Raw genomic sequence first — 18585 nt, forward strand, 5'->3', positions numbered from 1 at the left:
GTGCCAATGCACTATGAGACACTTTGTCCCATTATCAAAAATTGATGCCTGCTTGGCCATCAGATGATATAGATGTTGATTCCCATAGGGAATCTGAAATATTTGTTCCGAATGAGTAAATTTATAATACCAATATAAATGGTCCATTATTGGACATTATAAATTTTCCAGCTAACTCATTCCTGGTTGCCAGCGTTTCGCCCTCGTGTGCTAGGCCGGTGCATACCGTGGAGGCCACTGCGTAAGCTAATTGTAGCCACCGGCAGTGCCAATGCACTATGAGACACTGTCCCATTATCAAAAATTGATGCCTGCTTGGCCATCAGATAATATAGATGTTGATTCCCATAGGGAATCTGAAATATTTGTTCCGAATGAGTAAATTTATAATACCAATATAAATGGTCCGTTATTGGACATCATAAATTTTCCAGCTAACTCATTCCTGGTTGCCAGCGTTTCGACCTCGTGTGCTAAGCCGGGCTGATCAGTTGGTACCTAGCACACCTACCAAGATGCTGGCTAGTGCATACCGTGGAGGCCACTGCGTAAGCTAATTGTAGCCACCGGCAGTGCCAATGCACTATGAGACACTTTGTCCCATTATCAAAACTTGATGCCTGCTTGGCCATCAGATGATATAGATGTTGATTCCCATAGGGAATCTGAAATTTTGTTCCGAATGAGTAAATTTATAATACCAATATAAATGGTCCGTTATTGGACATTATAAATTTTCCAGCTAACTCATTCCTGGTTGCCAGCAATTCGCCCTCGTGTGCTAGGCCGGGCTCATCAGTTGGTACCTAGCACACCTACCAAGACGCTGGCTAGTGCATACCGTGGAGGCCACTGCGTAAGCTAATTGTAGCCACCGGCAGTGCCAATGCACTATGAGACACTTTGTCCCATTATCAAAACTTGATGCCTGCTTGGCCATCAGATGATATAGATATTGATTCCCATAGGGAATCTGAAATATTTGTTCCGAATGAGTAAATTTATAATACCAATATAAATGGTCCGTTATTGGACATTATAAATTTTCCAGCTAACTCATTCCTGGTTGCCAGCGTTTCGCCCTCGTGTGCTAGGCCGGGCTCATCAGTTGGTACCTAGCACACCTACCAAGATGCTGGCTAGTGCATACCGTGGAGGCCACTGCGTAAGCTAATTGTAGCCACCGGCAGTGCCAATGCACTATGAGACACTTTGTCCCATTATCAAAAATTGATGCCTGCTTGGCCATCAGATGATATAGATGTTGATTCCCATAGGGAATCTGAAATATTTGTTCCGAATGAGTAAATTTATAATACCAATATAAATGGTCCGTTATTGGACATTATAAATTTTCCAGCTAACTCATTCCTGGTTGCCAGCGTTTCGCCCTCGTGTGCTAGGCCGGGCTCATCAGTTGGTACCTAGCACACCTACCAAGATGCTGGCTAGTGCATACCGTGGAGGCCACTGCGTAAGCTAATTGTAGCCACCGGCAGTGCCAATGCACTATGAGACACTTCGTCCCATTATCAAAAATTGATGCCTGCTTGGCCATCAGATGATATAGATGTTGATTCCCATAGGGAATCTGAAATATTTGTTCCGAATGAGTAAATTTATAATACCAATATAAATGGTCCGTTATTGGACATTATAAATTTTCCAGCTAACTCATTCCTGGTTGCCAGCGTTTCGTCCTCGTGTGCTAGGCCGGGCTCATCAGTTGGTACCTAGCACACCTACCAAGACGCTGGCTAGTGCATACCGTGGAGGCCACTGCGTAAGCTAATTGTAGCCACCGGCAGTGCCAATGCACTATGAGACACTTTGTCCCATTATCAAAAATTGATGCCTGCTTGGCCATCAGATGATATAGATGTTGATTCCCATACGGAATCTGAAATATTCATTTCATCTCTCATTAACTCCTCTGATGAGGTTGACGTCAGGAAGGGCATCCGGTCATAAAAAACCGCCACGACAAATTCATCTCACCTCATACCCGACCCCGTAGGGAAACGGGACAAGGGTTGGACAAACAAACAAACAAACAAACAAACGAGTTCTTTTACGTGCTAGTAAATCTACAGACACGATGCTGACGTACTTGAGCACCTTCAAACACCACAGGACTGGCCCCAGGATTGAACCTGCCAAGTTGGGGTCGGAAGGCTAGCGCCTCAACCATCTGAGCCACTCTGCCCGGCTCGGAAACTATTCTGCGATATGCCAGCGATGATTATACTGGCCAAGGATGTTACCCTTCATGGGATGGGTACTAAAGCTTTACCAGATCGGTTGAAATGGAGACGCATATCCAGGAGATGAAACTAAGTCATAAGATTACAAATCACAATCTCATTTATGAGGATAACAAGCCAGAACAAAGGAAGTTAACTGGTGTAAATCAACTTGCTGTACAAGCTTGAGTGCATGGAGTAAACATAGAAGAAACACATGGGTGAAAAAATGTCCACCTAATAAACAGCAGAAAAGAGGGCTTAAGTTCAGTTACTGCACCACTTTTTCAGCGCAGACATCTAGACGCGAATGCACTGTCCTTTGCTTCTTCCTCATAGTCGATGTGATTGTGCGGTGCACAAGGCTGTCATAAGCCCCCAGTTTAGGGCTGCAAAGTGGATTGGTTACGTCTGGTTATGGACAAAAAACAGTGATCAAGCAAAAAAAGGGGGCCTGGAACAGCTGTTAGGCCTCTAGCATTTCGTAAGGCAATAGCAGCGCATTCTATGTTGCACAGAGGCAAAAAGCTGATACTGACGTAGCAGTGTTCTCCCTATAACCTTTTTAATGGGTGCACCGCCCTACCATTTTTACAAACTAGCTGGCTAACATAACCTAGATATGTGCTAGTTACATAACAATACATTCTTAAGTCAATGTGTGTTCCAAATTAAAACACCAATACTGTAAAGTGGTTTATTTAAATGATAAATCTTCATTATTTTCAGCATAACTGGATCAGTTTAGCTTGACTATTACGTAGTGTCGTGTGCGAACTATGTCTATTTAGCATGGAATCGCATGTGAGCACTCAATTTCGCACGAGGTTTCAAACCTGTATGGCACTCCACAGCAACAGAGTGCTGCGCCTCGGTGTTACCTAACTATGACGAGCTGTAGAACACTAGACGTTCAAAATAGTCTGTTATGTCTCATTTGTGATAGAACCAGAATAGTTCAATTATGCAGTTAATGTTAACCTGCCTGATACTCTTAATGCCCAGAGGAGAATAAATTGTAATGTTATCATATTAATTTTTTACGTAGTTAACCTCACCCGGCTACTCATTCCTGCCACCCGGCTGACGAAACTTTCTGGGGAGATCACTGCATAGCCAGTCACATCCGATTGTATCTCAGCCAATAGAAATCCTACAATAGGTTATAAAAGTAAAGTATTTCTGGGGGCTGGCCCCAGGCTACTTCCAGATTTTTTAGTAAGTCAAGGCATCATCATAAAGAGAGTTATTTCCTGCAGAGTCTGTGGTAGGGATTGAGAATTTAAAGTATCCGAAAGTAGGTATTTCTTCAAGTGTGAAAAAAAAAAGAGTGCAGGATTAAACAGTCGGCGAAGACAGGTACCTCTTTAGAGGCACACCCTCCTCCCCACTATCCAGTAATTGAGCCCGAGCTGAAAGTTCAGAAACAGTGTACGATTGGTCCTTGTACTTTACAAAAAACACAATGAAACTTATAAACAACAGTGGTCCTTGTACTGTCAGGAAGTTTATGAAGATTGAGTCATTCGCAATTCTACAAGACTTGCAGGAGTAGCTGTAGTAGTCGAAATAGACGAGGCAAAGTTTGGGAAGATAAAACATAACAGCGGCCATCACGTGGTAGGTCGTGTTTTCGGTGGGTTTAAACGTGAGAATAACAAGAAATTTGTTGTTGTACCTGTGGAATCTTGGGACAGTGCTATGTTACTGGCCATTATTAAAGAGTACATTTTGCCCGGGACTACACTAATCTCTGACTGCTGGAAGGCCTACAACTGCCTCCAGGATGATGGATTTCTCAACTTAAAACTTACGATCATTTAGTGGAATATGTGGGCACCGAGAAGAGTGAATATGTCCACGAAATGAGTGAGAATGTCTCGCAGGGGTAAGAACTCATGCACACAAACACAATCGAAAGTGGAGAAACGTTAGGGAATCCCTACCCGTATCTGGCAGAAAGAGAATTTCCTTGGGTATTTATCAGATCATCTATTCAAATACTTGCTCCCTCATGCAGAAGGGATCCACCAATTTCTTCTCGCAGTACGCGTGCTCTATCCCCCATGTTAAGGCAAGTTATTGTTCGTTAATTCAAGTGTTTAACATTGTGTTGTATAGAATGTGTTGCTGTCAATCCTTGTATTTTTTTGTCTTACATATCCAGACCAGTAGTTTTGTCACTAACCCACCCTAACCTATCCGGACCAATGGTTTTGTCACTAACTTACCCTAACCTATCCAAACCATTGGTGGTGTCATGTGGGACACTTGAGGCCTACGGGCTTTCTTTGCCCCCAAGCCAATGGTTTAGTCACTAGCCAGACCTCACCATCCACACAAATGGTTTTGTCACTCCCTGGACCTAACCAATCCAGCCCCATGGTCTTGTCACTAAGAATGCATAAGTTGGCAAGCCTGCCAAGTGTTAGGTGACGTCATCCGAGCCGTGCCATGTTGGATCTCTAATTTCACTTCCGCCCACTGGGTATGGAAGTTTTACCTAAAGTATTAGGCTTACTGGTGGTAATACATACAGTAGCGTAGTTCCTCAAAATAGTTATGTGTGGTCTTCCCACTTTGCATCTCGTGTTTCACTCTGTGTTCTGGACAATGAGCAAAAGACTAAATATGATTTATGTGGACAAAAATTCAATTACAGGGAAACAGTTTCTTAAAAACGTGTTGAAAGACTGTATCCAATAATAATAGTAGTAATAAAAGAACATTTTTTAAAATTCTACCGGTTCATGTAGTTCTGATAATGTACATGGTACTCAAATATCAGGTCCTGAAAATGCATCGCAAGTCCCATCATGTGTAACTGTGCCTCCTGAAATTTTAGTCATCGACTGCAACCTGTAGGGCAGTGCAGCACAGTTGTTTACTGCATATTTCCAACCTTCATTGTATGTGGAAGACAAAAATTTTGAAGCTTTTTATACTGGATTTACAGAACTAGTTGGCTACACGGTTTGGGTTGCCTAGCTGTTAGCTTTTATTCGGGAGATGGTGGGTTCAGCATGGCTTTACGTTGCACCAACACAGATAGGTCTTTTGGCGACGATGGGACAGGAAAGGACTAGGAGTTGGAAGGAAGCGACTGTGGCCTTAATTAAGTTACAGCCCCAGCATTTGCCTAGTGTGAAAATGGGAAACCACGCAAAACGCTTCAGGGCTGCCGACAGTGAGATTTGAACCCACTATCTCCTGGATGCAAGCTCACAGCTGCGCGCCCCTAACCGCATGGCAGATACTGGATGAAACTCAGTTTACATCTTGCCTGATAGGACTATTTCCTTATCTCTAATTCTGGCAGTATCTGAAGTGTATATGACAGTCGTTCATCAACATATTTTATAATGTCGGGTCCCAGTGTCTGTGTAACTACAGATACTTGGACATCTACGAAATGTAAATGAGTCATTGCAAATATTTTCTACGAATAGTTAAGAATGCGAGTACGAGCTGGCGAAAGGGACAGTGGGATAGAAGAAAGCGAGATGAAAGAGTATTGCTATTTATAAGTACTTATTAAGGTGTGGTTAGGGGCTAAAAGAGGCAACAGATACACTGAATGCTCCTCCCAACAATTGACGTATGTAACTTTTATATCCTAACACTCCAACCTAATATTCCAGTGGGCAAAAATACAGATAATGCAGCAGTTTTTCAGCGCAGACATCTAAGTGTGATTGCACTGTCATTTGTTTGCTTACTCGCCGACTTCTCACGATGGTGATGATCGTGTAGTGCACAGGGCTGCCAAATCTTAACGTTAAGAACTAGTCATACATTGTTAGGTGCAGTGGTGGTAATTTCGAACTTACAAACTAGGCTAGCAGATTGGTTTGGACTGTGACTGAGCAAAGGGGGTCTGGGGGTGTAAGCCTCCCAGCTTAGGGCCGCGAAGTGGCTGTTGGGCCTCTAGCATTCCACATGGTGATAGCAGGGCATTCAAACCGATGAAGTAATTTATCATGCAGGCTAGTGACAAAGCTATTGGTCTGGATTGGTTAGCTCTGGCTCATGACAAAACCATTGGTCTGGATTGGTTAAGTCTAGCTAGTGATAAAACCATTGTTCTGGATTGGTTAAGTCTGGCTATTGACAAAAGCATTGGACTGGGATCAAGCAAAGGGGGTCTGGGGTCGTAAGCCCCCAGGTTAGGGCTGCGAAGTGGCTGTTAGGCCTCTAGCATTCCATACAGCGACAGCAGCACATGCTATGTTGGATAGTGGCGGAAAGCTGACAATGATATAGCCGTTCGTTACATGCTGCAGGGTAACGGATATGCATCAGGAACACGATACTGGAGAGTAACCATTTGTCCAATCCCTAGTAATAAGCTGGTTAGTATCTTACATGTTAACCATGATAGCAAGTGCTGGTGAGATACCTCTTAGTGCCAGTCCAAGATAGACCTGGATTGTAGCAACATTCTACTGGACACAGAATGGAGGGTAGGGGGTAGGGATATAGAGTGCAGACAATTAACTAACCACAGTTGGCAATCACATCTATTAGTACTAAATCATCGGAGACAGATGACGCTTGAGTTTTAAATGGGCCTAACATCTAGGTCATCAGCCCTTTTGGGAGACATCAATCTATTATAAATTTCAGCAGACTCTTGATGCACATGGCATGAAGGTAAAGCTTCCGTACCTGGTGTGCAAAAGTGAGGTTAGACATCCAACATGGCGTGAAACGGGCGACGTCACGTAACACTCGGGAGGCTTGCCAACTTACGCATTCTTAGTGACAAGACCAGAACTTGGCCTGGATTCGCAAAGATAGGTTAGAGCTGCTAAATCACATTTTTTTCTTGCCGTGCGGGCAGTATGCGCCGCGGCCATAGTTAAGAGCCTCTTGAAGGGAGTGTGGCCCCCAAAGGGGGCCACTGTTCTCATGACAGAGCTTGGCCTGGATTTGCAAAGATAGGTTAGAGCTGCTAAATTACATTTTTTTTCTTGCCGTGCGGGCAGTATGCGCCGCAGCCATAGTTAAGAGCCTCTCGAAGGGACAGAGCTTGGTCTGGATTTGCAAAGATAGGTTTCAGCGAGTTAGGAATTTATGGTTCTCTTACTTTTAGCGAATATGGCAGCCCTGTACATCCACACGATGCGAGCTCTGTCGGAGACATTAGAAAGCTTGTCCGGCGAATAGGAACTCTTTGAGAACATTAGCCGGCCAATAGGAACACAGCACACGGTCGCTATCATCTCATTTACACAGTCTCAGTTTTAATTCTTCTATATATGTAAGAATATTTTTTGGGGCGGGATGGTGGGTTTCTGGCAAGCATGAAGGAAGGATCTCTCCTTTCTGCTACTTAAGGTATCGTTGCACATCATTCTTATATGATTTTTATCATCCCTAAATCTGCACACCGGGTACGGAAGCAGCACCGGAATGAAAAATGTCATACATTCTTATAAAATTTAATTATAAAAATGTATTTTTGAAGCACGTCAGTGAGTCTGTAAGCTTGGCAACTGACATGTCACTCTTCTACGAGCAATACTGTATGAGGGGAGGTTTATAAAATTTACCATTTGAAACTTATATTGTGGCACATGCAGACGTAGTACAGTTATAATGCTGAAAGAACCATCAGTTAACTCCTTTACCTCATTTCCAACCTGAGGGGGCTCTGCACCATTGGTTGCTGGTGACGAGAGGAGTGGGCGAAGCTGGCAACGTTAGTATTTTCACAATGGCAATTAACCACTAACTTGTGATAGGTCGAAAAAGTTATCCTCCATACAAGGGGTCCTTTAAGGGTCATTTTAGTTAGGCTATAAACAATTTGAATGTATGGTAACACGGTTTTATGCCGTGTAATACGTGTTACTAATCGTAACAACTAACATTCAGTGATATAACCTCACTTTACATCGCAAACTTACGTTATAATAGACAAAACTGTACTTACTATCTCACAATAATACATCTCAGAGCATTTCCTAGCGTATGCCCTTCATCCTGGAATACAAACGTCCGTGATTTTCCATCAGATTTTTCATCACCAGCCAACTAAAAAGAGAGAAAAGGTAACAAACTCAAGTCGTAGACCACTTTACGTTCCACAAAAACATTTCTTACGTCAGCTCCGATACATACTACGGCAATTCGGAACTGCTTCTCCATGTTTTCAGTCGTGAAGTTTTGCTGGTATCACTTATTTTCGTAAATCACACACAAAATTAGAAAAAAGAATGTATAGATTTATTATGTACCACGTGCTTTGCACTAAGACACAAAATAGCTACAACTAAGACAGTCCAACTCTAGTATCTACGCACATAACCACGAACAGAAAAGAGGGGAACAGCGGGAACAGAGTAACAGACACAGGGGGACACAGTGAGGTATTTTAAAACGGGAGAAAATTCGGGGGCTGACAGGACTGACTGATTTCTTTCTTCAGTCAGTGATACCAATATCGGTGAAACCTCCCTCTCAGGGTCTACACGAAATTCCCTACAGTCAATGCATTGGTGTCTTCATTTGACGTTTTAACCAGAATTAATTTATCCTTTATAGTAGTAGTAGTACTATTAATATTATTTATCTATTTGTTTATTTAATGCTGACTGGCGTTCAAGGAAATTCATTTTAATGCAACTGAAAATAAACACTTCCTGGGAGGAAGTATTATATGAAAGGTGTTTTTTTTTTATGTTTATTTTAGGATATTAAGTTTAAGTTAGGTAAGTGTCTGCTATATTATTTTAATTTACTTCTTTTGTACTTTTCACGACTCGACGACTGTAGCCAGTTAGCCACTACGGGCAACAGATCCGCGAAATTTGCCCGCTAAGTAAGGCAGTGTGTGTGCAATAGATTGGCAATCACCAGTGTATGCAATGCGCTTCCCGCTTCTCATTTGTGACGCACGTTATTTCTGCGGAATATTTCAAAATTTGAGGCTTCCAAACCAAAAATTTTACTTTTATGTGTAAAAAACGAAGTTATCTTCTGCTGATGCTGTGGAACAGAAGGGGAATGATATAGGTGCGATGACAATTACTGATTTCTCCGTGGTTTCCCATTTTCACACCAGGCAAATTCTGGGGCTGTGCCTTAATAATTAAGGCCACGGCCACTTCCTTCCCACTCCTAGGCCTTTCCTATCCCATTATCGCCACGAGACCTATCTGTGTCGGTGCGACGTAAAAAAATAATGCTGATTTGAAATCATTTGCCCGTTGCCATTTCTTGACGGATGCAATAATCTGGCGCAGGCCAGAGCAAAATGTAGCTTCCACTGAAGTCCCAACCATGGCTATGAAAACATGAAATGGCGTATGGCTTTTAGTGCCGGGAGTGTCCGAGGACAGTTCGGCTTGCCAGGTGCAGGTCTTTTGAATTTACTCCCGTAGGCGACCTGCGCGTCGTAATGAGGATGAAATGATGATGAAGGACACATACACCCAGTCCTCGTGCCAGCGGAATTAACCAATTACGGTTAAAATTCCCGACCCTGCCGGGAATCGAACCCAGGACCCCTATGACCAAAGGCCAGCACGCTAACTATTTAGCCATGGAGCTAGACAACCATGGCTGTGACAATATGGAAACTGCGGGGGTGTGGTTTGTGCTGAGTAATAACATTCAGAGCACGACCAGTGTGTCTTATTGTTAAGAAATGTGTTACTCATAGGGTCAGTCGTGCTGCAATAGCACTTTCTGGTCCAGCGAGGAAAGCAATGGCAAACTACCTCACTCCTCATCTTGCCTAAACCAGTCACCACTAAGGAAGGCCCTTCCTTGGCTATGCAGAGAGAGGAGACGACTGTGTCTGTTTTATTCCTCCCCTCACTGTGATGTTGCCAACCCTCCATCCCTAGCCACATGCTAACCAGAGGTGCATTTCTATTTGTATTCGGTATTCTGTTGAAATCCTGAAATTTGACACGATTATGTTTTTAAAAATTTTAACAAATAAGGACAGACACAAAGCCTGGTAATGCAGTAAGCATCACAAGTTTTCTTGAAGTGGTTCAAACTCGGTCCATGGTGAGTTTCAGTGCCCATTCTTCAGACTTTTCCCAACCTACTTCAGGCAAATTGCGAATTGGTGTCTTATTAAGGCTAAATTTAATAATAATAATAATAATAATAATAATAATAATAATAATAATAATAATAATAATAATTATTGCATGTAAGCATCTACAATAAGCAACGTTAACTAATAAGCAACTTCCTCCTCGGATTGCCATTCTCTGTCCAATAACTAACTAAATAAATAAATAATAACAACAAGTGGATCCGCTCTGCTCCGCACCATTCGTTATAAACAAGTCACATAACTCGTCTTGATATGTCTGTCGTAGTCATATTGTTTTGCCTGCCTTTTCAATAGTTTTATGAACATTTAATACCAGTACATAATAACTGATTAGTTGGTTATGTAGTTTGTAACACTTCTTTCGACCACTTGGGGGTATCTGGATCAACATTTTCATTGCCCGAGGTAGTGCAACATACAATTGGCTGTGACTGAATACTGGTTCGGGTAAGCAGACATCCACTTTTTCAGGAGGTTGTCCCTGCGCTTTATTACTAGTAATGGCCATACAGAAGGCTACTGTAGTCGACTTGAAACCTCCCCGTCTGTGCGTAAGTCATTTTCTATCAGCAGCATGTAAGTTAACAGGGAAGTTCTGCCATCTGTTGAGTATATTAAGCAGCTGGAGAAGGTTAGAGAATCAAAGAGTATATACCACAGAATAAATTTTCTTCCATGATCAAGAGGAAATGTATACTATGGCTTGACAGGTAGTAATCAAACATGGCTGCGTGCAACGACACTACTAAGGATGAAAATCAAATAATTAAATCAGAATATTAATGAAAGTGTTAGTCGCTTAGCACCCTGCTAAGTACAGAATGTATTGTGGGTTAGGGTAAGCCTTCGCCTGCAATTATTGGAGTGATCATTTAATGATTTGATTTTACGATTCCTCAAAGTTGGCTTAACTTAGAGACCCATCAATGTCTCACGATTCACCAGCAGGTAATTCTGGAGATAATAAAGCAACAATGAAGCAAATCAGTCCAACAGAACGGATGGATTTGCTAAAGGTGTTTTTAGTAAACTCTTAATATATAGATAATAATAGGCTAATGACGATATTAGATGATGGTCACAAATTTGGGAAAAGATTTGGAGCCATAGGGGAGAGAGAAAACAGCAAGTGAGAGTTTCTCTGCAGAGTCTCGAGTTACAAACCCGTCCTTTCCTTACCCGCTCATATGTACCTGTGAGAATGTAAACTTTTTACATAACTCAGGACGAGCTTTACGAGTTCAAATACCGAGCACGGACAAATTTGGAAGAAAACAACATTTCATGCTACGTTTATTCTAGAATGTCAAAATAATAACAGGTAATTTGAAAATGATTACTTCAATTTAAACAATGGAAACAATGGTGTGTATTATCTGCAGGCATTCTGAAGTTCAGTAGCATGTGTATATAAATACTCCCAAGTTTTTACATTTTGATATCCAATACGGGTACAAGTCGCAAATCGTGGGCTTGCTATCTGGTTTATATGGTTGTTGTATCACAGCCCCTTTCACTCATAAGTAAGGCGAGGATTTGGTGGCTCTAAACATACCTAAAATAGGGAGGCAAATAAGCCCTTAAAATAATTAATTAATGGTGTGTGGCCTCCGGAGAGGCCTGGTGCAGGTCTTTTGATTTTACACCCTTAGTGACCTGCGTGTCGTGATGAGGATGAAATAATGATGACGACGGCACATACACCCAGTCCTCGTGCCAGGCGAATTAACCAATTATGGTTAAAATTCCCGATCCTGCTGGGATTCAAACCAGGGATCCCTGTGATGAAAGGCTAGCATGCTAACTATTTAGCCACGGGGAGCCCTTAAAATGATAAGTAAGAAAATTCAACCCTAAACCTCCAAGGTAAAAAGAAACACATGTCAATCTTAACACTTTATTTTATAGATCAAGGTTTTATTTTAATAAATGAGTCAGCCTTACTAAGCGGTGACCAGTCCAATACTGCACGCTACTGGATGAAGGTCACATGATTTTCCAAGGTGCACACCAGGCCAAGGGCCTTCCGAAATGGTGACTGCTATAGTACGCCTCATTTGCGATTTCCCTGTAACCGCATAACATTTAGTAGTGCTATTGCTGATGATGATGCTATTTGAGGATTCAACCAGCCACTGGGCTGATGATGTAACAGACACAGACAACGGAGGAAAAAAGCAGGTTGATAAAAGTATAAAAAAATAGCAAACTTTTTAAAGTGATTTTGTTAAACGATGAATTTTGTTAGCACAAGTAGGCTTCTGAAATATGTGTCTGAATTTAATTATATACATTTTTTATAATGTTATAAGCATACATAAAGTACAGCAATATTAGGGCTGCATTAACAGTGGCTACAGCTAGCTAAGACATGTCAATGCAATTTCCCTTCCGTGCATTATGAGTTTCAGGTCATAAAACAGAAGTAAATATTTCAAACTTGGAATTGAGGATTTATTTCATTTTTAAAAAGTCTGAAACTGGTGGTGGAAATTGTGTGTCACTCTATGATTCTGGATATAGGGGTTTATTGAGTTTATGAAGTGTTCACTATGGTAGAGTCCAATGCAGTTATTTGTATAGGACTGGCCAGGTTCGAGCAGACCTTGATATTGTGGGTCACACTTCTTAGGTTCTTCCTGTGAGTTGGATGCAATCACTGTTTTTGTAAAGGCTCCCACTTGGGGAACTGCACTGGTGATATGAATTTGGTACACACATACTTCGGCACGTTAGAATACGGTTGAAGTGAATGGGACCCTCACCAGGATTATTTGATTTGAGAAGTGGAAAAGATCTAAAGGAAAGCAGCACAATTTGTTTTGTGTGATTTTTGACAATAGAATAGTGTTAATAAAATTATGCAAACTTTGGGCTGGGAGGACTTGGGAGTAAGGAGATGAACAGCTTGACTAAGCAGTATGTTATGTGTGTCAGCATAGAGATAGCATGGAATGATATTAGGAGACAAATAAGCTTGAGTAGAGTTTTTAAAAGTAGAAACGATGAAGATAAAGTTAGAATACAACAGGACAAATTGGGGGAAATATTTGTTTATAGAAAGAGGAATTATGGTTAGAATAATTTACCAAGGGAGATTGTTTGACAAATTTAAGAAAAGACTAGGTACACAACCAATAGGGAATCTGCTACCTGGAACAGCCCTAAATGCAGATCAGCTGCAATTGATTGATTATTGGGATATACAGTAGTACGTCTGATACATTATTTCTGATATTTTTTGGGGCAGTAGCGGCAGTTGGGAATTAGAAGTGGTGGGGGGTGGCAAAAAATGTATAGACAACAAAAAGTAGCCAGATTTGTGGAATATAGCAGGTGGAGTGGGGGTGGGGGAATGTATCAAAACGGGAAGGAAAAAAGGCTATAAAGTAAGTTTCTTGATGCTCTCTGAGCGAATTTTGACAGAGAGGTAAAGGCTGACCGTTTACCAACTTAAATGCAGTAATAATAGTTTTTTCAGATTTTGATATTATACAATAAATCTTTCATCAAAGGGACAATATTACACATGTATTACAATGAAATAGAAGTACAACATAAATATACCATTAAAAATCAAATAGTATTTGACTATACATTATAAAACTAACAGACACTAAAGAGACTTGCAGACTAACGAATGTGCACGGCAAGTGGGTGAATCATACGTCAGTGTCCATGACCCTGGAAAAAAATATACCCCTGCTTACCCATCCTCACAGCACACGCAAAGTCTCCACTACTTCTTGTGACGCTATGCAAGCTTGTTAGCTGCGACAAACAAAATTTTGTGCATATTTCTGCTAATAATTTTGTTAATAATTAACTAAAGTAAAGGAAATAATTAGCTGATAAGACAACAGGGCTGGAACAAATTGCTTTTTCTAATAATTCCTTTAATTCCTAGTTTCAGCCAGCTAAAATGTATTGTTTTCTCCATTGCCCCCACCCACAGATCGCCACTGCTGCTTGGGGGACATCTTTAATTTACACCAAGCTTCTAACATTCTTAAGAAGTGTTTCTGCTCGTCTCCCCTGTTCACTTATTTCCTTATTATTTCTTCCATTTTTCTTGTATTAAGCTGCCTAGGTACTTGAAGCTCTCCACCTTCTTCAGCTGTTCCCCAGCAATCATTACTCCAGTCAGTGGTCTTTCTTTTTTTCTGGTTGTAAGCATCATCTTGCTCCTACACATTTCCTTATTTTATTTCATTCCATGTCATATCCTTGTACTATTTCATTCCATGTATCCAGTTGCACCTCAACATTCTCTTCCCTATTTCCCTACACTATCAAGTCATCTGCAAACACCATTGCTTTAATATTTTCTTCCCTAATTTCCTCTTCCATTCTCATCATTATATAACCCGTTACTGCAATGGAAGATAATGATGAGAGTGCACTTCCTGATTTAAGATATAACAACAAACCAAACCCCATGACACAACAGCCCCAAAGGACCTTGGCCTACCAAGCAACGGCTCCTCAGCCCAAAGGCCTACAGATTACGAGGTGCCATGTAGCCAGCACAACAAATCCTCTCGGCAGTTATTCTTGGTTTTTAGACCGGGGCCGCCATCTCACTGTCAGATAGCTCCTCAATTATAATCACGTAGGCTGAGTGGACTTCGAACCAGCTCTCGGATCCAGGTAAAAATCCCTGATCCAAGGCCTTCGGGTAAGAGGCTGGCACGCTACCCCTACATCGTGGGGCTGGCATTCAAGATAAAATCATTTGTAAATTAAATGTTGTATTTATTTAAAAGTCAAAACAAAAATCTAAATAAATGGTTTTAAATGGTTAATAATAATCATTCCCTCTTTAAAAGTTCAGGGGAGTTTAGGAAATGCCATACGACTGTAGACTCAATGAAGGAATAGTCCTGATATTCACCTCCCCATAGCAGAGAGCAGGTAGCGTTTGTGTAACACGTAGCTTATGAATACAGGGACTGCGTATCTCCCTGAATAAGAGGATGCCCCCTTTCCCAAGTACCAACACCTTCTTGGAGGGAGGTGAACGAGTAGAAGAAGGGCCACTAGATAGCCTACAGTATAAGATGGAGAAGGCATTGGGAAACCACTCCATTAACCCCTCAGTAAATTTATAAATCCACCAAAAGGAAGACGAAACAACACACTATCCCAATGTAAAAGAAAGTTTGACTTAGTACACAATTCCTACGAGAGATGCTAAATAATGCAGAGGCTGCATATTGCATATAAGTACAGCATTCCGTGCTGTCGGGTTAAAGATCTGATAGGGTATCCTAGGTATCAGAAGTTCAGGATAGGAGGATGGAAAGTTCTTTGGTTAAATTTTTTGGATATAAAATAATCCCCTTTCGGATCTCCGGATGGGGACAACTGAAGTGTTATGAAAACCTAAAAGATTACAAGCAAAAATAATAACATGGAATGTTAACTCTCTTCTGAAGTCTGGCAAACTGCACTGAGGGGCACAAAAAACTCAACACCCAAAAATGATGTGTAATTATTGTGTAATTATCTAAGTGAAGCACTTCAACCAATTTTTTAATACGGGGTATGTTATTGGCATTGCTTTGCAAGCAAACAATGAAGTGTTCATTGTTTATTGAATTAGCCTCAATTGTTTTTCTCCTGCACAACCTGGAAAACACATCACTGGATGTGAGCCAATAATGCTTTCCCACTCTTGTACCACTTATTGTTGTACCTTTAATTTTTTCCCTTTCAATCACACGTGTTTGTAGGATCTTTCTGTGATTGTCTTAATCAGCTTTCTGGAGTAAACGTACCGTTAAGCCCTGAACAAGCTGCAAAAGCTGTTGTTTTGGTAGAAGATGGTCACAGCATGCATTACGTTGCAGAAGTGTTGAGGACTACACCTTCCACGATTTCCAGAACCGTTTGAAGGTACAGGGAAACTGGAAGCTTTGCAAGGAGTCCAGGATCAAGCCCGAAAAGAGCAACATCGGAGAGAGATGACCATTTCTTACAACTTCAAGTTCTCCGCAACCGTCACACCATCGCCTTTGAAGCACGAAATTGACTCCACCAAGTTCGAGGGGTCAGTGTCAGTGAGAGAACCGTTTGAAGAAGACTGGAAGAAGCCAATCTTAAGTCTAAAAGACCTGCTACAGGTCTGGAACTCACCAGAAAGCATCGCACAGCTGGACTACGTTTTGCAAGGGAACACTGGCTGGACCGTACAACAATGGGATCAAGTGTTGTTAACCGATGAATCATGATTTGGCCTCCAATCACCTGACGGAAGAGAGTCTGGAGAAGGTCAGGGGAAAGGTATTAGCACTTTACTAACAAGGGTGAACGAGTAAAGGATGTAAATATGACGCGAAACAATACCTGAAGTAGCAGAGAGGTGAGATCCTCCCCTTATGTTTGCGAGGGACCAATCAGACCAACCCTCAAAACATTAAAATGGAAACTAGTAAGTTAAATCAGCGAAATGCAGCCAATCTCTGTGATCCTATTCACTGTAGCTTACTGGCTGACATGCATCATATCTGTCCACTGGGCTGGCACATTTTACGAAAATAATGAAACCATAAAGTTTGAAAGATAAAGAAGAAAGGGACTGGGTTGTACCTCAAGGGTTGGCCCATTTGTAGTGAAGGAAAGTAGCACTACCACCTCCACCACCACTGGTGCCTATAATAAAAAGGTTACAAGAGACACAGTGCAGGTGCCTCGGCCTCGGCCTCTGCCGCCGCTGTGTCCCCAATGTAAACCTATCAGTCGGAAGGAGTGAAATTAAAAAATTTCTTAATAAGTCACACCATAGTGGTATAGGCCGTTTTTTGGCTAACGTCCCAGACCCCATATTCTTGCCCGCACCCCATTAATGGTCTTGTCACAACCCAGATTTAACCAATAGCCTACAGGCCCATGTTCTTTTCACTAGCCAGACCTAAGTTGACAGCCTTGTAGAGTGCGCTATGGTGTCATGCGAGCCATGCCATGTTGGCTTCATCACATCTCTTTTGCACCTCCCCGACCCCGTTAGTAATATGTTTTGACGTGTGAAGGTATAACCTAATTTTAAATGCCCAGTTCAATAACTAGATCTATAATGGAATATTGTTGCCAAATAAAGTAAATACGAGCTAACAAAAATCGTGGCACTGCAAAAAATTGTGACTTGCAACCACAAATGTTTGGAGGTTTGTTCATAGACTTCAATTTAAGGATTGCATAAGTTTCAACAGTTTCTTCTTTCATTGCATTTCAGCAAAACACTGAAACCTAATTAATTTCCATGTTTAAATTTAACAACCATCTGCGACTACTGTAATTTTTAAAAAAATCAACAATTGAAATATTATATTACAAAGTACTTTTTTTTTTGCGTTGGAGGCGAAAAAGTGGAGAGTCCCAGGGCAAAAACTATGCCCTTTTACTCATCTGTTTCCAAGGAATACCCGATGAGTCGGACAATCTCAATTCACTGCATTGGCGGAGGAGAAAACTATCTGACAAAGGCAATATTTCCTTCAAGCCAGAGGAGAAACCCCCTCTTCGCTAATAATTTGGAATAGAATAAGCCAAAGAGGATGTGTGGAATAAGCTTTAATTTACCGGCAAAGAACCATTTAGGAAAAGGCTAGGAAAACAACAGACAGGAAATCTGCCACCTGGGCAACTGCTCTAAATGCAGATCAGTATTGATTGATTGAGTGGTGAAGAAGGAGCTTACCCTAACAAACAGCTGTTTTCAGGGTTTAATTTGGAGTACTTACAAACAACGCATACATTTGCCCTTCCCAAGGACAAATGAAGATAATATCGGACAACCACCGTGTGCTCGTGCCGGCTCGTGCTCTGTACGAGGACGAAATCACTGCCTTAGTGATGTACAGTTCGTACGGTAGAAAGCACACCAGGACGAAACATACTAAGCCCGTCAGCTGATCGATTAGGGCATGGCCATCTTCAAGTTGGCCGTGATTAGGTGATTAGGGCGGTCTAAACGAATGTCATGAGTTGAACATTGAATGCCTGTTCTCTAAATTTACCATTTGAGGATTTACATGAACAGTTCTTATTGAGATAATGAGACCTCATTGTTTAGGTTGGATGGGGTATGTTATTTTCATGTGGTGAGTAGGGTAATGTAAATTCAGTGAATGTGCCGGTAATACTTTTCGTGGCAAATTTTTGTGGAAATATGACGTATTGCGAATTTAAATAAATTGCCGCAATGCCAAGAAGTTGTGCATAGCTCACCGGAAATCCAACTATACAAGTGATTATCCACCA

General features: G+C 41.5%; 1 protein-coding gene across 2 annotated transcripts in view; it reads right to left on the reverse strand.

Annotated features, from left to right (window-relative positions):
• Positions 1-18187, reverse strand: part of Polr1D (RNA polymerases I and III subunit AC2 l(2)37Cg) — a 48756-nt gene extending 30569 nt beyond the window's left edge. Inside the window, exons 1-2 of one of the 2 annotated variants that reach the window (XM_067156354.2) lie at positions 18066-18187; positions 8182-8282 (exon numbers count right to left, since the gene is read on the reverse strand). In XM_067156354.2, the coding sequence (XP_067012455.2) occupies positions 8182-8282; positions 18066-18080 (116 nt within the window). In that variant the 5' untranslated portion in view covers positions 18081-18187. Of the gene's footprint in view, positions 1-8181; positions 8283-8369; positions 8666-18065 lie in introns of those variants that run through there. The other variant, XM_067156355.2, reaches the window with a different exon arrangement.
• Positions 18188-18585: the final 398 nt, after the last annotated feature.

Source organism: Anabrus simplex, chromosome 12, assembly GCF_040414725.1.
Source record: "Anabrus simplex isolate iqAnaSimp1 chromosome 12, ASM4041472v1, whole genome shotgun sequence".
NCBI classification, from domain to species: Eukaryota; Metazoa; Arthropoda; class Insecta; order Orthoptera; family Tettigoniidae; genus Anabrus; species Anabrus simplex.